General features: G+C 38.2%; 2 protein-coding genes across 3 annotated transcripts in view; one reads left to right on the forward strand and one right to left on the reverse strand.

The window, feature by feature from the left end:
- Position 1: 1 nt before the first annotated feature.
- LOC133529706 (uncharacterized) lies at positions 2 to 27,863 on the reverse strand. The gene is made up of 17 exons (XM_061867495.1): positions 27,346 to 27,863; positions 16,648 to 16,931; positions 16,057 to 16,226; positions 14,397 to 14,536; positions 12,807 to 12,969; positions 12,065 to 12,226; positions 10,709 to 10,833; positions 9,683 to 9,759; positions 7,755 to 7,836; positions 6,619 to 6,681; positions 5,634 to 5,713; positions 3,712 to 3,783; positions 2,349 to 2,421; positions 1,353 to 1,482; positions 736 to 942; positions 396 to 510; positions 2 to 180 (listed from the first exon to the last, which is right to left on the reverse strand). Exons 1-17 carry the CDS (start codon positions 27,520 to 27,522, stop codon positions 60 to 62), a joined length of 2,241 nt encoding a protein of 746 aa, XP_061723479.1. The 5' UTR covers positions 27,523 to 27,863; the 3' UTR covers positions 2 to 59.
- Positions 16,926 to 27,994, forward strand: part of LOC133529698 (uncharacterized) — a 31,321-nt gene continuing 20,252 nt past the window's right edge. Inside the window, exon 1 of one of the 2 annotated variants that reach the window (XM_061867480.1) lies at positions 16,926 to 18,223. The gene's annotated coding sequence lies outside the window, so the exon portion shown is untranslated. The other variant, XM_061867481.1, reaches the window with a different exon arrangement.

Below are 27,994 nucleotides of genomic sequence, written 5' to 3' on the forward strand. Positions count from 1 at the left end.
GTTTTATTAGACTTTTAATGTTTGTAATAAAATTTACAAAAAATTGACATAATGGTTTCTTAACACTGAGGGTTGGGTTGAAACAGGTCTAGCATGCTGGGATGCTTTCTCAGGATATTCTTTATCTCTTGAACTCTTAGCTTCTTGAATTCTTCTTTGTCTTTTCTTTCATTATTGTACCTAAAAGGATATTCATTGTAGATTGTAGCATTAATCTTTTATTGTGTAAATAAAAGGTTAATGCTACAATCTTCAATAAATTTCTAAATAAATTGATTTACTTCTTAAAAATGTATTATACATGTTTTATTTGACAGCAACTCCCATGAACATAGGGCCCATCATTCGACGCTAGATGTTTGTTTGTTTGTTTCTACAAATGTCAGTATACTTACGAATTCCTGCTCTCTTGCCCCACTACTTTGAACCGGTCAAACACGATGTTCTGGCTGTAGAAGCATTCCTTCGTGATCTCGTCCAGGGCCTCTTTCATCGGGATGAGGTCTTCCACTGTAATAATTGTAAATGTATTACTCGTAAGATGTATGTCTGAATTTTACTACACCAAAATTTTCAACCATGGGGGGTGTCTGTCAGAGAATGAAACAGCTTAGCTCTCCACATATTTTGGCAGGCCTACTCTCGTTGCATTCTCGGTTACCACTCCAAAACATAGTTATCATCGAACGTTTCCCAATCAAATGTGTACTTTGTTGTATTTGCATCTAAACTCACCTCTAAAAATCCTAGTAGTACTGGAAGCAAGAGATGGAGAAGGGTCCTTGCAAGTGCAAGGCGGCAGTCCCGTGAGCAGCTCATCAGATGTCTGCACGCCAACGCCGTCGACTGCCTGTTCGAAATCTTGTACAGACGCGGTGTCTTCTTCGGGCATTTGTCGTTTCTGCTTTTGTTCTAAGCGTTGCTGTAGTATTTCCAGTTGTTCTGTGGACGATAATATTTTGGAATCTGTAGGTAAGTTCAGATGGTCATGTGTTTTTTTTAAGTTATTGTTGGACACTATTGAAACTAACGGCCACACAACTAACTCGGAAGCGGTTTTAGTTGATATAAACAGAAGCTACTCGTAAATGTACATTATGTTTTGTCTGTTTTTCTGTTTGGCTAATCCAAATTTCATGCTGTTAAAATAAGAAAAACCGTGTTAGAGAAGAGAAGAAGAACAAGCTTCAGCAGTAAATTACAGTAGTATACCTAGACTAGGCTAATGATGATGTTGAATACTCACCAGGAGAACATGTATTAGATGGCACTTCTCTTCTATCGGCACTCTCTTTCCTTCTCTCTCACTCTATCACGCAGATGTCGAACTATAGGTTATAATTACCACTTACCAGGAGAACATGTCTCATACTCAGCGAAGGTTTGCTCAAAAAGCATGTAAGGACTCGCATGCATGTAAGCTGGCAATGAACGCATAAAGGAATCCACTTGCATTCGCTGACATTTGTCTATGGGGCAGATCTGTCAAAATAAATCATTAAAAGTTAATGGCAAATGTGGGCATCGACAAAGTTTTCAAAGGCTCTCCAACGCATATTCGTATGAGACCTAGCTAGGGCTGATCCCGCTTTACAGTCAGGGGGGTCTCACGAGTAGATAATAGATATTCTAGTGCTTCTAGTTCAGATCAGGGAACCTAGGCAAGATGCCAATCGTTTGCGCCGTAGCGAACGATACGCTAATGTCTCTGTCGCACTAATATAGAAGAGTGATAGAGAGAAATAACCGTTTCGTTCGCTACAGCGCAAATGATTGGCATGTCGGCTAGGCTGCACTCTTGTCGCTGAAGCAATGTTCAGGTACCTATTTTTTTTTCTTTGGCCTTTTTCTTGACAGCCTGATACTTTATTCTCTGATTGTTGTTCTAGTTATGAGTTCAAAAAGTTCAAATTTCAACTGAAGTCCTAGAAGTTTCAGGGCCTATGGAAGGCAGAGGCAAGGAATAGAATCTCCATAGGCAGAACTGTTGCAAAAGTGTCCAGCTGTCAGCTATAAATAATAGTCCCAAATCTCTCCAGAGTAGCGCTAGAGTAGCTAAGAACCTAGGCGTTACTGACGGAGTGAAGTGCGCTGTCTAGGGTTTGATTTTTTTCTCAAGTATTCTAGGTATTGTAGCGCCACCTATTTATGGTTTTTTGACGGACACTTTTTGGTATATGGAGAGTCTATTCCTTATCTCTACCTTCCATACCAGGGCCCCTCTTGTCAGAAATAAGATATTTGTTCTGACAAAGTAGTTTATTTTCATTCTAGCCGTAATGTGCGCTTTTTGAACGAATAATAGTGGGTTTATGATGTATGTGTGGATGTAAGGGTTAAGTACTTACTTTTTCATAGTTAATTTTATGATCCGTATCTGCCTTGTGTGCCGGTATGACTAGCAGACTGTCTTGAATGCTTCTGCGAAAGAAAAGCAACTAACTATACTGTAGGCATCAGAAATAAACTCACAATTTTTTAAGATACTAAGAACCATTTCATTATGCCACTACTTTTAGTCAACTTTTAGTAGAACTAGATACCATTACCTTTGAAGAAAAGACTCCGAAACTCATATCCACTCGTGGAATTGATCATGAAGCCTATGCTCATATTTTTTTCTTGTTTTTAAGTTGATTCTCTTTCTATTTAATATTAAAAGTGTGTATTCCCTTTGTATCCTCGGCGACCACCAAACCATCCAACTACACCGTGGGCTGGTAAAACCCGACAGATTTTAAAGGTGTATTCTATATACCACATTTAGAGACTAAAGTGTGATACAAAGTTTTCTGAAATCGTTCTTGTTTTAGAGATATTGACAATTCTTGTGAACTTAGTGAGAAATACTTTTTGGCTTCGACGCTGCCACTATATGAGACTTGGTTTAGTAAGTACTATATCTGACGATCGATGTTTGAAATTACATTGATATGTCACAGATTTCAATTGTTTAGTTCAATTAAATGTAATGCCCGTGTTACAACAACGCAATATGCAACATTTAATTACTTTTTATATATTTTTTTTTATGAAAATAAACTATGCCATTTAGTTTCCTTAAACGTACTTAACCATACCCCGGAGTTAACGGAACTCAATAAAAACACGGTGTAATGAGGGGTTTTACGGAACCGGTTTCTAAACCCAGGTTCCACATTCGAACATCCCCCATACCCCCACATTCAAAAGGTCTATTCTAATTTAACAATCCTCTTTGAGTAGTTTGTTAGTTTAGTTTAGCTTAAGCTTAATTTGTAATGAATGACATAATTATCTTTTGACGTAATATGAGTGTATTGTTGACTAGTGTATTCATTATAAATTTGTATTAGGTTTAAAATTGTATTTTAGTAATAGTTTATAAGTTTTGGTATTTAACAATATGTTATAGATTTAAAATGGTTTTGATACGACTTTGACAATCGTCTTAGTGATTGGCGCAAATGCAAAATGTCACGCACGAATGCACTTATTCCCAACTATACCCGGCGGGGAGAGATGAGAATACACGTTCGCATCACTCCTAGTAGGAAATATTACGCGAAACTTTGCATAGGGGGCGCCACTACCACAATCCAATTCAATCTGAGGTTTTTCCGCGAAACAAGAAAATCGAAATTTCGTTATCTAACCTCTCTATCACTCTTGCATATTCAAGCGATGAAGAGGCAGATAACTAAATTTCGATTTTTGAATATCCATACGTACTCTAAACCATTTTTGGTGTTCCCCGTAACTTCCGCTTCATCATTAGTGTCGGCAGATAGGCGCTGTTGTTCACTATAAGCAAAAGATAATAATTATCAGTTGTCCGCCATCCGAATTGATTCCCGCCGGCTGGCTTTATTTCGACGACTGTTTGTGGTGGAGATTGAGGAAGGTCAAATACCAAATCTCTCGGCTGATATGTTGATGATTAATCTCTGTAAAGGTCCATTTTTAGGGTTCCGTAGTCAACTAGGAACCCTTATAGTTTCGCCATGTCCGTCTGTCTGTCTGTCTGTCTGTCTGTCTGTCCGAGGCTTTGCTCTGTGGTCGTTAGTGCTATTACAAGCTTTTATTTACTTTCACCTGACCGTTGTCTGTTTGTAATCAAATCTTGCAAGTTAAATTTGACCCACTTCCCGGTTTCCGATGAGTCTGAAAATTTGCATACAAATGTATGTCGGGTGACAATGCAATATTATGGTACCATCGAGATGATCTGATGATGGAGACAGGAGGTGGCCATAGGAACTCTGTGATAAAACAACGTAACCTAATTGTGTTTGGGGTTTTTAGAATTGTCTCGATGAGTATTAGTTACTTGTGGAAAGAAAAGTACAGTCAGCGATAAAAGCTTGTACCAAAAATGTAATTTTTGCCAAAACCTTATTTAAGAGTCAGCAGCAGGCTCGGTTCTCCATACAAACGTAGTTACACTCTCATTTTAGAACGACTAGCTAGATTGCTCTGAAACCTCGTACTTACAATAGGATAAAAGGTATGTCTATGCCTGTAATTAGTTTATGTAGCTTCAGATACAATAGTTATAAAAATACAGCGAATTTATTTATTTCATACAAAACTTGTTTTTAATCTATTTCTTTTGTTTTAATAGTTGGAGATATATAAACTAATTACAGGCATAGATAAACCTCATATCATTGTATGTGCAAAGTTTCATTACAATCCAACACGTAGTTTTAAAATGAGAATGAAACTCGGTTTGTATTTGAAGGTGAAATTCGCCCGAACTCCTGCAGACTCGTAAATAACTTGTAAACGGTGGCCAAAGCAAAAAACGCACCAGTGACCAACAGGGAACCAGTAACCCGAAACTTCAAATTTTATCCAAGAAAATAAGGGAACCGATCTCCTAAAACAGCAACACTATGCAGCTACTATGGACAGTGTTGCCACACTAAGAAATTGGCTTCCTACCCTTATTTTTGTTGAATATGCCTTCCGGCCAGGATATGCCCTGGTGAGGAAACACGTCTGTTCAGCCAGTGACCGGGAAATACCAAAATTTTATGTGGGCAAGGTACATTTAGCGAGGCCCTCTGGTGGCGCAATAAATGACGAACGTTTTTACGTTGTGTCCGAGATATACTTATTTGAGGCGCGAGGCCCCTCGGACCGCGAGGCCGGCCGTAGGCGGTGGCCCACGTCGCCCACGCCTAACGCCGCCTCTGTAATAAGCCTACCCACTAGTCGGCGCCTGATTACTGAATCTACCCGCATATATCACAATTTTCTTGGATAAAAGCTGATAATTATTATAAAAGGAATGCACATTACATTTTCGTTGAAGAGTCTAACAAATATGCGTTCTGTTGACGTGTATTCACAAAGTGGGCTTTATGGATTGGTGTCTCTGACTCGTTTATATCGTTGGGTTTCGTACAAAGTGGGCCTTACCTGACTAGTAGATCTGACACGTTTATATCGTTGGTTTCGTACAAAGTGAGCATTATCTGACTAGTGGGTCTGGCGTGTTTATATCGTTGGGTTTTGTACAAAGTGGGCCTTGCCTGACTGATGGGTCTGACTCGTTTATTTCGTTAGGTTTTATACAAAGTGGCCTTCAACTGACTGATGGGTCTGACGCGTTTATATCGTTGGCTTTTGTACAAAGTGGGCCTTACCTGACTGGTGGGTCTGACTCATTTGTAGCGTCGGGTTTTCCGGGCATGAACTCTTTCGGCAAGTTATGTAGACTCGACGACTGAAAACAACACAATGGGACCAAAAATTGTAAACTGAAATAGATTTCATATAGTAGGTACAGTACCAAATATATCTATCTCTATCTATTGCAGCATTATAGTTTGCTTGCATGTTTCAGGACATAGGTATGCCTCCTCCAAATCCACCCAAGATTTGTTGTCCTAAGCCACTAGGAACCAGAGATGGCCTACCCGGAAACACGAAAATCGAAATTTAATTCGATATCTGCCTATCATTCGAGCATGCGAGTGATATAGAGGCAGATAAGGAAATTTCGAAATTCGTGTTTCTCGGTAGGGGTTATTCCCAATAGTTACCACCAAGTTGTTACCAGTGGTAATTACTGAGAATTTTTTTCCCATTTTGTTAATTAATATAAATATCAAGATAGAGGTCGGATTTTATTTTTCCAGTAATATTTATGCTAATGTCATTATTATGTAAACATTCGGAGATAAGGGGGGAAGATATTTTTTTTTTGCCCTATGAAAAAAATTTGTATTGTAATGTTAAATTTGAGCTCTTTCAAATGATACCTCACTTAATCTAGTAACCAGACTTTGAAATTTAGCCCCCTCTTTATATTGGGCATTTTCAATAATTAATATGCCTATTTTTTACAAAAAAAATATTGACTAGATTGTTATTAAAGTAAAGTAAGATGAATCTATTAACCCTTTTCTTGGCTATGTATATATTCGACAAGATACATAAAAATAATAAAAATGAAAGAAAATTTGATTATCTCGAAAATCACGAAAACTGGCTTAAAATCCTAGTCAATTTTCGACATCAGCCTGAGCCCGTCGGTATTCGCAAGGTTGTCCATAATTTACGGAACACCGTGTATATACTTAACAAGACGTGGGGTTTTGTTTGCCACCATCATGGGAAAATACTTACTCTAGTTCTTGCAATACAAATGGAGACGTTTTTTGCATCATTATTGCCGTTCTTCTTGCCTCGCTAGAACATGAAACAGATATAAAGTCAGGAGCGTATTTGCCCTAGGGCCAAGGGGGCCATGGCCTAGGGTGGCAGGCTTTTTTGGAGGCAGGTGGGGTAATTACAGACAACGTTTTCGAGTATATTCTAAACTAGCTAGTTGAAAAATTGTCCCTAAGTAAATAAGACTGGTAAATTCATGATAAGATTGAAAAGTACACTCCTGTCAATCCCATTCATATAATTTGGGACTATATCTTTTGTCTATTGTTATCCCACCTGTCCCGAGTTACCCCAATTAGTAGAAAAGTTTTACTTACAAAACATCTACTCGCTTTATTTTCTTTGTATAACCGTTTTAGTAGGTAACGAAAAGTAGTAGTCAGACCAAGCTAACTCGACAGCGATTTTGATAGCACATATTGTGCAAGTGTTATTTTAAATGTCATAAATTCATAGAAGTTTGACGATTAAAATAATACTTGCACAGTCTGTGCTGTCAACATCGCTGTCAAGTCAGCTTGGTCTCACTCTTTCAGACACAGCTTCAACTTCAACTTCAACATTTATTCAGCAAATAGGCCACAAGGGCACTTTTACACGTCAACATGGAATTTACTTACAAGCAAAAACAAGCACATCAACAATTAAGTATAAAATACAATTACAAAAAAATTACTTAAATAATAATAATAATAAAAACAAACAGATACAAAAAAAATCTATTCAGATAATATTTAGGCAGATTTTAAGCAAGTCCTTTTAAAATAGAAGCGTAACTTAAATTTTATGGGAGGGGTTTTTTGGAACCGGTCTCGTGTGGTCGAGGGTCTTTACGTTAGTAGTGCCGGCGTCTAGTTAGCGCTATGGAAAATGGCGTCGCTGCGCAGTGGCGCCAACGTTGCGTCGAGCAGCAGCCATAGGGTTGACTAGACGCCGCCGCTCGGGAGACGCTAGTGTGGAGTGGCCCGCTTAAGGGCCAGGTGAGTGGCAGGCTAGTGTGTAGAAAACAGCCTAAAATTGCTCCGACCGCCGTGCGACCGGTATTGCCCCTGCGGCAGGTGTGTGAGTGGCCCGCTTTAATGGCAACTTACAATTTTGGTGGAAGAGGCGATCTCCATGGAGTCCCTGGCTGCAAGCAGGTTGGTTTTTGGTGGTAATAAGCCACTTGATGTGCTGTAAACAAAGTGAAAATGATGACTTTATGATTATCGGAACTTTATGGTTTTGTAATTTGTTTTATTATTTGAACCTAGCAATAAAGCTCATATTACAAATTTCTTATAGACTAATAACATACTGATAAATTTCATATACTGAAATAAAATTAAACAATATTTTGACGACAGAACGGAGTTGCGCCATTGAATTGTCCTCGGTAGTTTGCCCCGGAACCACCGAAATGTGTTTCGGGGGTTCCGGGGTGTAGTTAGGGGAGGGTGTGCCCTTTGGCGCACTCGATGGTCCCCTAACCCTAACCCATCTTTAGTGACGTCACGGACGGCCGTTGACCTCCGACACTAGAATATCTGCGACGAACGTACGAGTATATAACGACCGCCGACAGCCGCCAACGGCAATCTTCCAAAATAAATATTGAACGACAAACTCGAGTTGTACTGTATTAAATATAATTATAATTTATAAAAATAAAATCTTTGTACAGTCAGCCAAGAAAGTGGTAAGCCACCTTCTTGGCTGACTGTACACAAGTTTTCATTAAAGATCTTCTTAGGCATCCCTGCTTTATCTATATGTATCTTTAGGTATTAAAATAAAAGTTAACAAAATCTACCCTCAAATGGCTCCTTAAGCCAGTTGAGAGTAGATGAAAACATTACATGATCAAATCATGTAGGTTAAAGTCAGGTCGTTCAGTGACAGATCCAGGCGGTTTTGTATTTGGTTGGTTAACCAATAAATGTTATAACTACCTGAAAATGTACAAATTAATAATAATAAATAAATAAATATTATAGAACATTATTACACAAATTGACTAAGTCCCACAGTAAAATCTATAAGGCTTGTGTTGAGGGTACTTAGGCAACGATATATATAATATATAAACATTTATAAATACTTCAATACATAGAAAACACCCATGACTCAGGAACAAATATCCATGCTCATCACACGAATAAATGCCCTTTACCAGGATTTGAACCCGGAACCATCGGCTTCGTAGGCAGGGTCACTATCCACTAGGCCAAACTGGTCGTCAAGTTGTTTGTTTACTTTTATTACAGAGTATAGAAAGGAGCCTAAGGCCTCAACACTCGCATGTAACTTGTCTTCTGTGTACATACCCAACACTTCAGCAGCCGTTATGTGTAAGGATGACGAAACGGATGGGATACTAGTATTACAAGTCAATCGGGACAGCAACAATTAGAGGATAGACTAATGAACAGTTTTGGTTGCCACCCCAATCGATTTTGGTTGCCACTCGGGCAGGATTACCTCAGTAACTACTTATTTAATATCGTATATTTTATAGATATCTTATCTACACTAAACAAGTGCGAGTCGGACTCGCCCATCGAGGGTTCCGTACTTTTTAGTATTTGTTATTATAGCGGCAACAGAAATAGGTACATCATCTGTGAACATTTCAACTTTCTAGCTAACACGGTGACAGACGGACAGCGGAGTCTAGTAATTGGGTCCCGTTTTACCCTTTGGGTACGGAACCTTAAGAGCGTTTTTTTCGAGCAGTTTAAAAGGTTAGGCTTAAAGGCGTATCCATATTACTATTTTAACTTGATATACCACGGTATGGCAATCAAAACCCAGATCACTGCTAATAAACTTATCATCATCATCATCATCATTCGCTTGCCCTTATCCCATTCATTTGGGGTCAGCGCAGCATGTCTTTTCCTTCCATATCTTTCTGTCACCCGTCATCTCATCGTTCACTCGCGTTCGTTTCACACACACAATCCATCCACCGTTTCCTAGGTTTTCCTAATAAACTTATATTTTACCAAAAAGACAACATTGGTTGGTATGGACTTACATAATTTTCAGGATGGAGCCCATGTTGCGCATCTCATTACTGTTGGTGGTCATACGCCGACTGCCCAATCTGGAAGACTAACGTAACAAGGCTTCTTTCAAATGAAATACTAATCAAAGTAAATAAAATAAGAAGTCTTCAAGTTGTGACTGTTGGTAGTTGGTAGCTGCGTAGGACAAAGGAATCATACTATGCGTAAATTGGTGCAAAATATTACTTTTACGTTATCCCAATTAGGCGGTGTATTTCCCAGCTATGCCCAGAATTCATTCCCAAACGTCCGGCGGGGACAAATAGGAACGACCCTACTGGCCAATGGCCATACATCTGTGGCCGGTGGGGACATATAGGTAGGCCGGTAGAAATAAACCGAGGTGGTCACAGAAGGGAAGGATTCATTCCCATTTTTCTCCGCCGGCCACAGATGGAACAGATGGGAATTAATCATTCCTATCTGTGCCCGCCCTCTGACCGGTGGGCGGACACAGATGGGAATACACAAATTAGGCCTAAAGGGCCTATCGCGGAAATTGAATTTTCGTTATCTGCCTTTCCAACTCTTGCATATTCGAGCGATAGAGCGGCAGATAATTAAATTTCAATTTCCGCAGTAGGTCCTATTTGGACCTAATTTCAGATTCTGTACAGATCCCAGGTTCCTTTATTTCACAAAAGCGCTAAGACAAGAAGATGTTTCTTAAATAAAATATAGATAGGTAAACATGTGAAACTTATACATTGCTGGAATCGTCCGCATCCACTTGTCTACCAGCGCGGGTCCGAACTCGAACTCCCACTTGTCGACCAGCAAATCAAATGGATAAGTGGACATCGGGGGCAGTCAGGCTTTACTTATATTACAAAACTGGACCTTATTGTAATATAAGTAAAGCTTGCATCGCTAGAGTCGTTGTCTGCATGGACATGGCATTCCCACTTGTCAACTGGCAAATGCTTCGGCGGTATTCATCCTTTAGAAACATCTCGTTGAAAACTGGACCTTATTGTAATATAAATAAAGCTTACATCGCTGGAATCGTTGTCTGCATGGACATGGCATTCCCACTTGTCAACTGGCAAATGCTTCGGGTATTCGTCCTTTATGACGTCGGCGCGAGGGCAGTCGGATTTCAAGAACATCTCGTTGAACACTGGAAGTGAAGGGTTTAGAGACATTTTGACAGCCCAGCCTGTGCCTGTAATTTCAAATAACACTTGCACTGTCTGGGCTGTCAAAATCCCTGCCAACTTATATTGGTCTGACTCTAGTAATATATAAATAAATGGTAAACAATCTAGAAATATCAGCTGTATTAGCTACGGCCATGAAGGGATGTTCACAGGGTGGGGTTCTCTCACCGACTCTCTGGAGTCTAGTAGTGAACTCACTGTTGGAAGACTTAAACAAAAAGGCCAAATATAACACGGTAGGGTGCATGATTTTGTGATACTTGTAAACGGGAAATTCCCGGGATCAGTATCGGAAATCATGAATACAGCACTGAAGCAAGTGGAGAGATGGTGCAACCGCCATCAACTCTTCATCAATCCAGGCAAAACAGTGGTAATACCGTTTACCAGAAATAGGACCCTTAATGGCATAGAGCAACTGAAACTCTACGAAATGTTACTGGAAATGTCCGATAAAATATCTAGGTGTAACACTAGATGAAGAACTGAACTGGAACAAACATGTATTGTATCCATAGCTCCATACTACCACAGCCAAGGCACTGAGAGTGTTTGGAATGTGTAGATCGGTATATGGCAAAACATGGGGGTTAAAGCCAAAGGTACTAAGATGGACCTATACCATGATGGTAGGACCAATCATTTTGTATAGATGCCAGACATGGTGGCCAAGGACATTAAAGAACATGAGAATTTGAAATAGAGGTGGATTGTCAAAGAAAACTTTGTAGCCTCAGAAAATTTACTGCCATCTTTCGACACATGATTAAAACTTTTAGAACGCCATTTGACTTTGATCATTATCCTTTCACTGATATGTGTTTAATTTGTGAAATATCAAAAATTTCGCCTTAAGTATGTATGTGAAATGGCCTCAGCTTTCGGCCTCGCATACGAGCAAAGCGCGTATAGATTTTAGATCAGTCAAAACGGGATAATCAAATTGACCAATTTAATCAGAAAAGCATTTGTTCAAAAAATTGTCTGGTCAAATCAGATGGTTCACACCACCTGATGATGTGGACGCAGAAATATTGACGCCAATTTTCCTTTTCTGATCATTCATCAGATTGGCGAAAAATTGTCCCGTCTAGACTGGCCTTTTGTGTTTTTTTCAAAACAGGACTGTAGATTTTCTATTTCGGGATTCTTAATCTACTACTAGATATACTATCTAGATATTTAACTTACCATAATCTTTCCACTTTGGCGGTGCAGTCTTAAGCGCTTCCTTAGCTGAAGCGAGGACCTGCCGCCGCTGCGGAGGTTGGAACTCGGCCATGTCTCCAAACATGACAAACGGTTTACACGGGGAGTCTAGTAACTCCCACCACGTCTTGTCTTCTATTACGCCTTAAAGGAAAGTAAAATAATTAAACTTAAGTTCTAAAGAATTAATTTAGGGCTCCCGCAAAATAGTACTTTTTATTTTGAATTTTTACACATTTTAATGAAGAGGTGAAGGATAACGCTTTGGCCCAGAAAAAAGTACGCGAACTCGTGTTGATTTAAAACACTGCCTTCGGTCGTGTTTTAATTTATCGTCAGTTGTTTCGAATTTCCTATTTTTATTATAAAAATATTTTTACATTATCTCAGTTTAATTTATTACTCCGTTTCCAACTTTGACTTATACCCACGCATTCGGGTAACACCGTAACAGAAAAGGTAAACGGGTAGATTGGGCTCGTCGCCCTTTCTACACCGGCGCCTTGGGTAAGGGAAGGTCAACTTGTTTTCCTTTCGATATCAAAAAGAGATTTGAAAAATCTAACCATCTTCATCTACCGTCTTTTCTTCTTCTTCACACGTGCACGGGTCCTCCTCGGGGTCGTCAACGGACTTCTCCGTCCTCAGCAAGGCTGGCACGTCGTACACGTACAGCTCTATCTTATAAATGTGACTAGAACATTCAATTTTGATTGAATCTCACCATCTTCATCTACCACCGTCTTTTCTTCTTCTTCACACGTGCACGGGTCTTCATTAGGGTCATCGAAGATGGACGTTTCCGTCTTCAACAGGACCGGCACGTCGAACACGTACTGGTTGGACTCAGGGGTTCCGCCGGCGAAGTGGTATACGTACTCTTGGAACTGGTGAAGAAAATGACTTTCAAAATCTTGTGTGATTAATATGAATTGCACAGTAGAGAGCTTAAGACGGAATATGTACAGAAGAAGCTAAAGTACCTACATTTTACACTTCAAAAAACTTATATAAAATTTTATATAGATTATTTATGTTCCAAAATATTTTTTTTATTTGGGCCACCGTTTACGAGTTATTTATGACAGACTTAAAAAAGGACCTGGAAATTGATTATAATTAACATTCCCCCTTTAATATCTCATTGAATATTTATCCTAGCAAAAAAATGTACAAAACCTTTTTTGAAGAAAATTAAATTTTTATTATTTATGTATAATAAAAAACAATAGTAAATTTGCAATGGGCCACCGTTTACGAGTTATTTAAGAACTAAAAAAAGGGACCTTTAAAACCCACCCTACCCGTTAGCGCCATCCCCATTCATCAGTACTTTCAGTTTAGAATTATTTCCCCTTTTTTTCCTTCGTTTGGTGGCCTAGCTAGCATGGTATACATGAAACATGAAACATGCCGAACATGGGACGTAAACGTAGTCAAGATAAATAAAGCGTCTTGTCAATTTTACGAGCAATGCAACAAGTTGTCTCTGCACATTCTGACAGGCGCTAAAATTTAATACGGGTTTATCATGTAAGGAAATCGCACAGTGTGCGACCATTAATTTAGATTCCATTTAGGCCCCAAAAAGCAAAATATCGCTATCCGCCTTCTCTATAAGGGCCGGTACAGACGGACTGCAACTCGACTGCAACTTGTATGGGAACTGCATGCCGACTGCACTCCAACTGCAACGTCGACGTGCAGTTCCCATACAAGTTGCAGTCGAGTTGCAGTCCGTCTGTACCGGCCCTAACCCTTACATTTTCGAGTGATAGAGACAAATACACGAACGTACGAAAATCGTTTCACTAGACCCTGAGGATGCTGGATGTGAGGATCAACGTCATGAGGGTATATCTTTGACTCTTGATTTTAAGGGTAGGCCCCCTGCTGAACGCGAAGGGTAAACCTTTACCCTCTTTAGAATGAGGTAGGTTTTTGAATTTTGAATTTTTGTCGCCCTCACCCTCAACTCCCTTAAGATTATAGAATGGTCCCAGTACTGATTTTGAATGGCGCCGGCGAGAAACAGGAATTCCCAGTTCCGGTACTGTATTTGTAAAGAAAACCAGGGGGGTCTACCGCAAAAACCGAAATTCGCAAATTGCGGAGATCTTTCTCTTTTACTCTCGCTAAGAAGTAATTAGAGTGACAGAGAAAAAAGCCCGCAATTGACGAATTTCGATTTTCGCGGTTATAGTTATAGCCCAGTACCGGGAGCACTCCCTTCTCAAGATAGATGCGGAGAGGCTCTCAGAATGTAAGAGTGTACCTGCTGAAGAGTGTAAAGGCTGAAGAAAAGTAGAGGTACCTCTCTGATGATGCTCCTCATTTTCTGCCGCCACTCATTATCCACGCGAGCAGCTGTCTTGTACCCTCGAGATAGATGGAGAATGAGTCGCTGACCTTCTGTGAGGATGTCTTGGAGGGTGTGGATGTAGTTTGTGTACTCTAGAACAATTTGGGAGGTAAATCAGCGGTGTTAGCTGTCACTGTCACCATGCCTGTCACGTGTCACGTTCTTACTAGTAAATGTAAGTGCAAAAGGGACGCATGACGCAACAGGTGACAAAAACGTGACCATTCTAACGCCGCTAGTCATATATTTTTCATTCAAAGTCAAAGCATTCATAGAAGGCCTTAGGCTACGGTAAGCGCTTAATATAGGGACGGTGCGCGGTGGAAACATGTACATTTACATAGTAGGTTCTGCCATCTTGCAGGCTACATCGGAACAATAAACATCACATTTACGCCTCGCGCCAAAAATCTGACGGCTGCCTCCTACAGTTCATGCACGCTCCCTATATTTTGTCTCTAATTGCTAAAAATGTTCACTGTTTGATATTTTTGCATTTGAACTATTTTTTTATATTTTCTAATATTGATAACGATGTACTAATATTTGGGGAAATGGAAAAATACTCTTGCTCGGGCCCGACGTCAGGCCTGATATCAGGCCTAATGAAGTGTAGATGTAATTGGCACCTTAAGGTAAGGAAAGTTTAAAAACTTAGTCCAACATCCTCAACCAGCCCCTTTACCTTTTTTAGCTTTTTCGTCACCTTCGCCGTCACCGACTTGACTCGTATTGTCATGTTATTAAAGGTTACATTTGAGAAATCTGTGCGTTGATGACACGAACTATAGCCAGTCATTTTGCACAGTCCAACAAATTATACAATACTAAAAAGGTCAATCACATAAAACCTCGGCTACATTGCGAAATTAGGAATTCCTTCAAAATACGTAGAACTCTATAACACGGTAATAAAGCTTATTCTCGCGCAACAGTATCGCTAGAAAGCAGAAGGCCTACCGCAAACACCGAAATTCGCAACCCGCAGGAATCTTTCTCTTTTACTCCAATTAAAGCATAATTAGAGTGACAGAGTGAAATGCCTGCAATTTGTGAACTTCGGTGTTCGCGGTAGGCCCAGAACATAAAAAAAGGTGGCATTGTCTTGTCTAATCGAGCGGCAAGCGTCGACAGCGTCCGTCACCCGACCGGCTAATTTCAGGCCGCTTTATGACCTTTTGAAGGGCTAATGGCGCTTCACACGTGCTCGCAACTGTCAGATGCACAAACTGGTGTGGGTTTTTTAAGTATGACATTTTTCAAAGCGTGTAATTTTTTTTCAATTCTTATTGTTTAATACAACGTATTTTTTTGTAACAACGTAAAGTAATTGAAAATCTTTTGTAAATGTGAAATTTAGAATAGAATCAAACATTAATTAATTATTATTGTTGACACTTTCTTTATTTCAAGGATTGATAGAGTCAGGCCAAACTAACTCTGCAGCGATTTTGATAGCACAGAATGTGCAAATGAAGAAACTATTAAAAAGAAAAAATAATCATCAAAGTGTAGATATTAAAAATGAATCAATCAAACAGTAATAATATTATTGAATATGCGTGGTTTCATTCATTGACAAATAAAATTAAATTATCAAAGCTAAACCTACCGGAAATAATCCTCATCTTTTCCAACTTCGCTTTCCTTCTTTCTGAACACATAACGTACATCAAACCAGTCAAGTTTTTACATTCTAACTGTGTTTGTAGAGCTTGAACTTTTTCTTTCCTTTCCCTGTGAGCTTCCCGTAACATGTAACACGAGCGGACTTGTTCATGTCTGTAAACACAAAAAATTTTGAACACTAAACTGGAAATGTTACATACGCGATGTGTTATTTCCACATGTAATAAAAAAAATATCATTTTACTAAATTTATTTTCATTACTGTAAAGTCTTGTGGAGATTTATTCGCCAAGTTTATTCTTCATTTTGTTGATTTTCATCAAGTCTATATTACATCAGAAATTGGAAGATGGAAAATGTTATTAATTTGCAAAACTTCCATTCATTACATTTATAAAAACACCATTATATCACTAGCCTGCCAAGAAAATGCCATAAGTGTTAATATACCGGTCCTTCCAAACAAAAAGCTTTAAAGTTTAGTCAGTTGAACAATACAAACAATTATCAGCTGATCTCGGCTTACCGATTAAAAAACATGAATAGAATTTCTCGTGTAATGAACGTTACTTACTGGAGCACAAAGTCAAATCGTTCCCTCAGCATACCTAATTGCGTTTTTAACTCATCGTCAAATTCTGCTCTTAATTGAGCTTCTCTTTTAGCAAGCAGTGTTTCGACGTCTGCTTCGCCATATTTAGCACTAATGCTACCAGGTTTCTGAGAATAGATAGAGTCGTTTTTGAATGAAACATCATCCTTTGAGACGAAAGCACTGGCTTGCTCTTCTCTTATCACCGCTAGTCCATCTCCGTCGGCGATTGTGACGCTACGTTCTCGAGATGAGTGTCGAGACATCTGAAATAACTATTGTGTCAAGTTCTTTTTTGTACTAAGTATCTATGTAAAGCACGTTTTGTGTCAATTATGATGTCAATGGTTTCAGCTGACCGGTTTATTTCGGATTTCCTCCAAACTTTTACAAGGACGCGAACATTTTAAGAACTTAAATGAAATCTACAAAAACCGGTTTATTCCACGAGTGACATAAGAGACGGCTTGGTAGTGTGCCAAGTAAACATACACACCGAACTTAGAAAGAAACCGGTTTATATATGTAGTTCTAAACCGGATAATTTGACAAGGACTGTTCCCATAAAAACTGGTTTAAAAATAACGGTTATTCGAGCAAAATCGAAATTTAAAGGTTTTGCGTTATGTACTTGATAACGGTTTGGAAATGTAACCGGTTTCCTAGCTTTGCCAGCTATAAAATAAGTTTTGTTGCATTTTCTCATAGGCTGACTATACTTATAGATTTTTTAAAGTGTCGATTTTTAAATGGTGCAGAAATGAAGTAACGCAAAGAGAAAGAGTGAAATATATGTAAATGCAGTTTTGCTCAAATAATGAGAGAAAACTTTGTCAAGAAACAAAACTAGTTCCAATAGCCGTGTTTTCTCTTCAGTAGGCCCAGCTGGCACCCCGATTTCGCAAAACTAATGGCTGCCCGAGAATCGGCGGGTCTTAAAGAGCGGTTGTAATATTATAATGTCACACAGTTTATTATTACGAATGTAATAAGAATAGATAGTTAGCGAATACTTAAGAAAAAACTGTTTACAACAATAAATGTACTGTTCCTATTTTGACCTGTGCTATATTATACCTGGAACAGAACAATGAGTCGCCCAAAATCCCAAACGACCCAAACTCAGCTGGTAGGTAGTATAAAGTTGGATAGGAAGGGATAACTGATACTGTGAATAGCGGGAAGTTTATTTATTATTTTATTAGGGTTAGAGACAACTCCAAGACAACATGTTCAGAATTGTCAGTCGAGCAAACCGCGTGGAGTTTAACTTGTGGTGTTTTCCACGTATAATATGTGTACGTGTGTTGAACCTCTTATCACATATTTTCTGTGTTATGGCAACACCTAAATTTTGCAGTCGTGAAGTTCGTAACATGTGATGTTTCGTGAAAAGTGTTAATTTTTTACGAAAAACAATTAGTTATAGTGCCAAATCGTGTTTGAAAGTGTAAAGGATATATCAGTGTGAGTGTTTTTGGTGGTGTAATTTGTGATAGAGGCCTACAAGTCCTCAAGTGCAAATTACATGGATAAAGCCGTCACCTGAGTCCGTAAGGTTAGTACTTTTTTCATCTGTTGTTTGTCCCAAAATAGATTTTTGTGCGGGTCGCAATGATATTTCAGTTTTGTTTGTGTAACGCCTTCATGTGACTTTTCAATTTTTTCATGAGACCTTGAACTAGAAACCTGTATCAACCTTATTTCGTTATCAAGGTTAGGAGCAGCGCGCGGGTTTTCGTTTCACGCTGGGAATGTTTACATAAATATGTCTTCTTATAAACTCATAAAACTTAAAATCCGCTTAAATAAACGTTATTTACCAATTTGGAGTTGTTTCATAACGTCCAGTGTGTACAGTGAGCGAAAAAAATCGGACAATCGTGACCTAACCTAGAACGAAATCTGGTGCAGTATTTTTTGCAACAATTGCTTTCCAGTACCGTTAGTTGATCCGTCCGCGTGTAATTAACAGTTTATCACTTAAGTTGAGCGCAGATTAACTGTAAACTGCAGGTAATCACGTGATAGTTGGATTGTTTTCACATTTTGACAGTTATTCGAGTGGATGAGTGCCGCTTATCTGTGTACGCGGTTTTTTCGGCAGTTTTTTACGCATATCGTGATAAATCTGTAAAGACGACAGATAACTCTCCTGAAACTTACGAGGGGTGTGTCAAGTGATTATGTGTCCAATTGTACAATATTTACATTAACATAACCTTACTTAACTATACATGTGGGTAGAACAAACTTACAGAAAAAAATGGATGAGATGTGTTAAGAATAGTGAGGTTAGTAATTTAGCCTTATTTGACTAAACTAGGGATGTTAATTATCTCTCATTGTTAAAGTACTGTGTATATTGCATTATATAAACCTTGCATATAGTCAGTTTTTAGAATAATGGTGTTGTTTACAATCATATGTTTCAATAACCTAAAATTAAGTAAGTCTAGTCACACTTCATTGCATTACTTAACACAATATGGAGCTGACATGCTTCACCAATACAAATTTGTTAATATAACAAATGAACAAATACCTGAATAGAAACCCTAGGAAACACTTCTTGCCAAATCATGTAGTCAATGTGTGGAACTCTCTACCAGAAACTGTTGTTGTTAGTGCACCGTCCGTGAACTCTTTCAGAAATAGACTAGATACACATTTGAGAACTTTAAAAAGTGTAAAATAAACACAATTACTGTAATATATACGCATCAGCTCAAAGAGCTGCTAGTGTATCAAATAAAATAATAATGAGAAAATGTCCCAGTGTCCAACAATTCTTGAATTAGCTGTACAGTTTTCACTGCTGCATTATTAACACATTCACTGCCGGGAACCCACCTGGTGGGCGCTTGTGAACTTTGTTCAGATGCCGGACAACCCGCTGGGTGGGTTGTTTTGTATGCAGCTATAGACCACCGGTTTCTGGGGTAGTGCGCCGTTTTTTGTCTGGCAGTGAATGTGTTAAGCAATTAGTGCAAAACTTCCTTGCTTGGCCTTTATTTCCACTAGCTTAGTTTGGGTCAGCTCTGGCCCTTTCACCATATTGATATTAAATAAATAAATAAATTAATAAATAAATTTTTATTGGCATAAAGGTAAGTACATTTTAGTGATTGAAGTCCCTGACTTCTGAGCTAGGTAAAAACCTGTGTTACAGATTATCATAAATTATCACCTGACAGTGACAATTACCATACCTTGCTGCTCCGACAGGTCCACCTATCCAAATTAAGCAAAACTTGTACTATGGGCACTAGGCAACAATATAGGTACATAGTTATATAGATAAATACATAGAAAATACCCATGACTCTGGAACAAATATCTATGTTTATCACACAAATAAATGGCGATACTTTTAGGATTACACAGTGGTGGGGAAAGGCCCTCCTTTTCTCCATTTGTTCCCATTGCTTGTCACTTGGCATTTCCCATCATTCTGTGCAGTATGTTGAGTGGTTGAAAGGTAAGCACTAAAGTTGGGGTACAAATGATCACTCTTATGTCCTAATTTACTATGTGCGCACACATTATTGCACTTCAATCTTTTAATAAATGGCTAAGTTCCAGATAACAGTAGAATTTTCTTTGAATTTTATTTTAGTAACATATTTCTAAAAAATCGCATCAAAATAATATGCAGATTTGCTCTAACTTCCAGTAATTAGAATTTTCCAGTAATGCATCTTTCTGGTGTCACCATTTGTGCCCGATGAGATTGTACTCTATTTACCCGCCTTAAAAAAAAGGAGGTAATTTTTACAGGTCTCTATTGTTTCCCATAAAGTTTTATTTTATTTTAGTATATGGAAAACCAACAGCGCTATATATATCTATAATTTCTAATAGAATTACAGAGCCAATTACAGGTTCTCACTTATAGAAATACAATAAATTATAAAAAGTTTTTGCCCATCATAATAAATCATAATGTATTATTTGTCTGCATTTTTGTTAGACATAATTTGGTTTTTTCTCAGAAACATGTAACTTTTCAGGATTGCCATAAAACAAACTTATCCTAACCTAACAGAAATTCCTGAAAACTTAACGATTTCAGAGCTATGACTAATGATAATATGACTATGACATATCATTACATTATGACTTTCAATAATTATGCCAAACAAAGGGATCCATCTTTTAATATTTTTAAGCAGCTTACTACCAATTTTTAAATCATAGTTTGGTAACTATTTTGCCATAAACAAAGTTAAATAAATACATGAAATCCCACCCAAAACCCTGGGACATGCTACTCATGACCACCAATGGTCACAATCCGCAGCAATGTGGGAATGAAAACAAAGTGTACAATGTCACCAAGTGCCTCCTCCTCTCTTCTTATCTCCTCTTTGGTCTGCTTTTACCTTTGCCCTACCCTCATATTATTCTGGGCATAAAACTTTCTACACCATGTTTTTTTCTGTTATTTCCGTTAATTTCAAGGGTGCACTCCTGACCTTAAAGTACGTACATTTCCCAAATACTGGGTATTTTAATTAACTCCATTTTGGGGATAAAATAATTTATTTTTATCTGATAATGCCCCTACTTTGATTTTAGTCATTTAACAGAATGGCCACATGTTAAGAGACAGGTAGGAAAAATGGAGCAAAATAGTAACAGAACAGATTTTTTCCCACCAAATGAAAAATAATGTATTGTTTGTTTGTGTACAAACATGTCATTGTCACACTCAATCACAGTTCACATGTTACTCAATGGAGTTGCATAACCTGAAGTGCTCATACATAAATAAAGACTAGTTATTATTTTTCTGTAAATACCATTCTGATTGTTTTAGTGTTGAAATGTTGTTCAGATTCTGGGGACATCCTGTATATAAATATAAAAAATCGGCCAAGAGCATATCGGGCCATGCTCAGAGTAGGGTCCCGTAGTTACTCTTCCGTCACAATAAGCTAAACTGGAGCTTAAAGTATAGTAGATTATTAACCAAGGGATGAACTGTGGATAGTACGTGTTTTTACTATGAAGGGGAAACTTTCTGCAATAACTCAAAAAACAGCTAAACTGATCATGTCCACTATAGTTTTCATTTTTTTTTCTTTCAGAGTGATTATCTCCGAATATATTCACTATCTAAAAATGTTTGTTGAAGACCCCTATTGGTTTTGAAAGACCTTTCAAACGATATCCCACACTGTAGGGTTGAAGCAAAAAAAAATTCACCCCCACTTTACGCGTAGGGGAGGTACCCGAAAAAAAAAATATTTTAGATTTTATTCTATGACTTTGTCTGCTTTATTGATTTGTGCCATGTGCCATGCCAAATTTCAGCTTTCTAGCACTAACGACCATGGAGCAAAGCCTCGGACAGACAGATGGACATAGCGAAACTATAAGGGTTCCTAGTTGACTACGGAACCCTAAAAAACCAATTGTATACACCGTGTTTTAAGTAACTTTCTCTAAGACACTGATATTCTAATTAACTCCATTTCAGAGATAATCAATAATTTATATTTATATTGCCCTTACGAGCTATGCACTTATCTCAGGGCCTGTTTACATATTGATTAGTGTTTAGTATGAATGTATTTTTTTTACACATTTGCTACTAAACATCAGTACTATCTCGGACGATTGATGTTCGAAATGACATTATTATGTTACAGTTTTCAATTGTTTGGTTGAATTAAATGTAATGCCTGTGTTACAAACAACGGTATATGCAATATTTAATTAGTTGATGTTGTGAGAGAAAACGTTCAATAGGTTAAAGAGGAGGTCATATTATCAGGGTAGGTATTTATATTGTCATCCTCCTACCCCAATGAATGGGATAGGTATAGCTGGGTAAATACCCAGCCCCTATGGGTAGGAGTTGACAATATAAATGCCTACAAGATTTTCTTTGAGATCTGTCATTTTAACATTCTCTCTAAATATGTACTTATTTATGGCTTATTTCTTGATCTGCACAATTATTTTATCATAATAATATATCAGATTGTTATGTTGTTAAACAATGACTGATCATGTTTGTTTTAGAGTAGTTAGATTATTATTTATTATTACTAATGAAATTATCTATCTGCTTGTTTACAATAGAAGTCTATTAGTCATATAGGATTCCCAAACAAATATTTTCTTTATAACTTTGTTTTTTTTTACCAGAAAATTTATTTTTACGCATTTGTTGTGGTATGGGGTTAAAAGACCCCATGCAGAGTATGCTTAATTACACTTTACACTAATTGCCACAGCAAAGGTATTAAATACAGTAGTATTTTGCAATTTCTATAAAATTGTTAAAATGTATAAGAACTTTATTTCCCGTGTTATAAGGTCTCATATCGCTTGGCTGCACTATCAATGTGATTTAGACATCATAAATGGATAAGAAGGATGTTATAAGTAATTCAAAGGATCTATTTAAACAATGAGGTTACCCCCTGATAGATAAAGTCTATTATCATAAAAAGAGTGTAAGCGACAAATTCAAGGAAGCCAAAATAAGTCCCTACACCCTACTTAGTCTGGAGTATGACTCATTTCTATTCATTGTAGGTAATGTTATGCATTAGAAAACACCATGCATGCTCTTTTGTTTTGAAGAGAAACATCAATGAAAGTTTATACAATATGATACAATAAAAATATTCTTTATTGCTCACCAATATGAAAAGAACATAATGACATACTTAAACACACAGCTTAGACTATGGTAGACAACGGCGGTCTTATCGCTAAAGAGCGAAATAGAGCGAGTTTATATTAAAGATGGACTTTTAAATTTTAAATAGCGGTGGTGTATTCCCAGATATATAATATATACTATATATAAGACAGGTTTACCTAGTTTATGGTCCAAAACACTATTCCTAGGCCATCTAACAATAGAATTCTCCTAAAAATTTAATACTCTTCTGCTATGTAATAAGCTGCAATTTTGATACCTAAAAGAAACGAATTATTCAGTTCAGGTGGTTGAAAGATGGTTGAACACTTCATACAAACCATCCGAAAACGCATTAATTAGCAGTTTTTTAGAGTTCCGTAGCCAAATGGCAAAAAAAGGAACCATTATGGATTCGTCATGTCTGTCTGTCCGTCCGTATGTCACAGCCACTTTTTCCGAAACTATAAGAACTATACTGTTGAAACTTGGTAAGTAGATGTATTCTGTGAACCACATTAAGATTTTCACACAAAAATAGAAAAAAAAAAACAATAACTTTTGGGGGTTCGCCATACTTAGAACTGATACTATTTTTTTTTCATCAAACCCATACGTGTGGTGTATCTATAGATAGGTCTTCAAAAATGATATTGAGGTTTCTAATATCATTTATTTCTAAACTGAACAGTTTGCGCGAGAGACACTTTCAAAGTGGTTAAATGTGTGTGCCCCCTTGGTATGTGGTGGCTAAATGGTACGGAACCCTTCATGGGCGAGTCCGACTCGCACTTGGCCGCTTTTTTCTAGTTTGTGACTGACATCAGGTAACAACTGTAATAAGTATTGCTGTATATGAATACAGTGTACGTCGACATTTGTTGGCTATAGTTGATTTACTTTAGTATTCATTTCTCTCTCCTTCTTCCTCGCGTTGTCCTGGCATTTTGCCACGGCTCATGGGAGCCTGGGGTCCGCTTGACAACGAATCCCAAGATTTGGCGTAGGCACTAGTTTTTACGAAAGCGACAGCCATTTGACCTTCCAACCCAGAGGGTAAACTAGGCCTTGTTGGGATTAGTCACGATGTTTCCCTTCACCGAAAAGCGACTGGTAAATATCAATTGATATTTCGTACAAAGTTCCGAAAAACTCATTGGTACGAGCCGGGGTTTGAAACTGCGCCCTCCGGATTGATATAATTAATATCAAACCTCTCTATGTAACGAAAACTCTATAAAGCGTCAAAAAACGTTCGATCCCTTGAGTGTCACAGTAATTAAAATTTGGGTTTTGGTTTGGAGACCATCATCTCATTTAACAACTACTTTCATTCAGCAACAATTCGGCCAAATACTAACATTAAAACTCTTGCCGAATACCGAATAATTAGCGAATATTTAGCCCATCTCTAGCTTATACAGGTACTACTATACTTGCCGCAAAACTACAAACTGGCGACTGAGATCCTAATGCTATCTCCTTTCCTCTCGTTAAGACCAACCAAGAGTTAAAGAGATGGCATTATGACCTAACTCGCCCCTTAAGCAGACCACTGACTAACAGTCCGCCGGACGATATCGGCCGCTCAGTTGTTGTCGAATATTTGTTCTGACTGACAGGCGTATATCGTCCGGCGGCCTGCATGTTAGTCAGTGGTCGGCTTTAGTTTTCCGGCAAGTCCTCCTTCCTCGCCTCGCACAGCTAAACTGTGGAATGAACTGTCGCCTGCGGTATTTCCGGACCGATACGACCTTCAAGAAAAGAGCGAATCCTATCTTAAAGGCCGGCAACGCACTTACAACCCCTCTGGTGTTGAATGTCCATGGGCGGAGGTAATCGCTTACCATCAGGTGATCCGTTTTTGCCTCCTGTTTCATAAAAAAAAAAACAAGTATAGCTGTGCCGGTTTCGCCGGCATGGGATTCATTCGGTCTATGTCATTTCATCCTTACATGTCTCCAGTCCTAGGACTAACGTTTTATACATATCAAAATCAGTTTAGTAGTTTAAACCGTACTTTAGGTAAGGTAACAGATAGGCAAAAAAATGTTTTTCACTTTTTTTAAGCCATTTTTGCACATAGGAGTTTTGTCCTGGCGTCGGATTATTCGTGAGTAATGTAGCATGGGTATAAAAAGCGCGCGCGTCTCCGTGCCCGTTGTAATATTTTGAATTATATATCAACCGTCACATTGCTTGCGTTGCGTCAGCACAGGTACTTTTATCGTGTTTATTAGTCGGCCTCGTGGTTATTAACAATAAAAGAGTGGTTTTTGTTAAACCTATAGTCTCCTTATGCCCATACAAGTTGGTATCAAAATTGGTATTTGGCAGTTGTATTTGAAATTAATAGTGTAGAAAACATGGTTGAGTTCCTTTTGTTTTGAAAATAAAAGCAAAACAGAGAAATGCAATCCTGTTCCAAATATAGTAGTTAAGTACTATGGGTAAATGCGCCTTAGGGCCAGGCCACATTGGTGCGTTGCGTGGCGTCGTCGCATTTAATGTGGCATGTCATATAAAAATATATGTAAAACGATGCAGCGTCGATGCTGCGAGGACGCTTGCGACAAAAAAAAGCACCAGTGTGGCCTTACACTTAGGAGGATACAATCCTATATGATACTTTGGAGTACCTATGACTGTTTCTTTATCTTTTACATATGAAGGCCAAAATTAGACCTGTTTATTGGTTGGCATTTTTGCAAGTCAAGGAAAATTGCGGTTAAGAGCAAAGGAGGAAAATAAACAACTCATTTTCATTTGCTATTAAATGTGGATGCTGATTTTTAAGTCACTCAATTTTGTGCTTAGAGCATTTAACCAATGGGAGTCGCCTTTAATAGCTTACCTCTCTGTCGAAAACCTCGGCCGATGGTCATACACACGTCTTACTTATTGTAAGGACTGACGTTCTGACATGACTATTTACGTTAAGTACTATTTAGCCATACATCTGACGTGCCCCTCCCGGTGTATTCCCATCTGTCCCTACATACAAATCATTCCTATCTGTGCCCGGCTCTTGTATGGCGGTGGTCACGTGGGGCGGGGGCGGACGGGAATACACACCCCTCCCCGCAAAAATCCCCGCGTCTCCGGTTGGAAATGCTCTAAGATGTTATGTTAAAAAATCCTTATCATGAAACAATGTTGTAATTATGATCTATAGATTTAAAATTACAATTGGAGCTCATAAAAGCAAATCATAAACAAATCAGCTACGGTGTTATGGTGTAGGTGTACCTATATTGACCCTGGTATGCTCTCGATTTCTCCAGTCCTCATCAGTTTCTGACGTAATGTAAATGAGACAAGTAGAAACTAGAAAGTCCTTGTAAAAAAATTTATAAAATTTCCAAATTGGTTTAAATTCAAGAAAATTTTAACTGCTGCAAAGCTCTATTTAAAAATTAATACGGGCCTCCTAAAAGCCTCTTGGGTAGTGATCCTGCCTACAAAGCAGGAGGTCCCTGGATTGAGTGCTGGCAAATATTTGTTCTCGAGTTACGGATCCTATGTATCGAAGTATGTATATGATGCGCTCCAAAGAAGGAAAGTGGAGCAAAGAAATTACAAACTGGTACCCAAGAGGATATAGTCGCAAGAAAGGCCCTCAGTTCTGCAGGTGGGAGACGAAATAACGCTAACAGTGGGACCGTTTTGGAGAAGAGCGGCTATGGACAGGAACCACTGGAGATATTTAGAGGAGGCCTTTCCCAGGAGGTAATCTGAGTTGCGAGATATTCAGAAATAAAGGCTATTTTACTTTATTTTTTTATGGATGTTATCTATGTATCGAAGTATGTATTTATCTATATATATGTATGTATATCGTTGCCTAGTCCATACAAGCTTTGCTTAGTTCGGGGCTATCTGTGTAAGATTATCCCCAAAATATATATTTATTTCTAAATAGGTACACTGGTAGAGTCAATCAAGATCAACACAATATTACTTAGAAAATATAGCTAAAAAACTTCTTGTAAGCTAAATATAATAATAAATGAACCTACCTTCAAGTGTGAATATTGTTTGGACACACAAAATAAAGCATTACTTGTATTTTTTGTAATTTTATAACTTTTTACGATTTTTTTTGTTGTGTTTTGATATTTTGTTATGATTGTTAGACAGTCTGTCAACTGTCTGTCATGATGACTTAAAACCTGCCAGTAATTAATTATGAACATTATTTAAGGTTTAAAGACCGACCCGAAATATATGATCATTGTCAAGAGGGCGCTGTTATTCTTATGGAGTGTTGAATTAAAAGGAGTGAAATCTCTTATGGTAGAACTGTTGCAAAAGTGTCCAGCTCTCAGCTATAAATAATAGTTCCAAATCTCTTCAGAGTAGCGCTAGAGTAGCTAAGAACCTAGGCGTTATTGACGGAAGTGAAGTGCGCTGTCTTGATTTGTTTTTTTTGTTCAAGTATTCTAGGTATTGTAGCGCCACCTATTTAAGGTTTTTTGATGACACTTTTTGGTACATGGAGATTTTATTCATAAAAGGGACCTTATTGTCGATGGCGCTTCCGCCGCACTGCGTCGCGCAGCATTGTATTTGTATCGGAGCATCGTTTATAACGGCGGAAGCGCCATCGAAAATAAGGTCCCTTTTCACAGATAACGTCACATATATTACTGGTCAGGCTTTAGAATG

The sequence above is a fragment of the Cydia pomonella genome, chromosome 21 (genome assembly GCF_033807575.1).
Source record: "Cydia pomonella isolate Wapato2018A chromosome 21, ilCydPomo1, whole genome shotgun sequence".
NCBI lineage: Eukaryota > Metazoa > Arthropoda > Insecta > Lepidoptera > Tortricidae > Cydia > Cydia pomonella.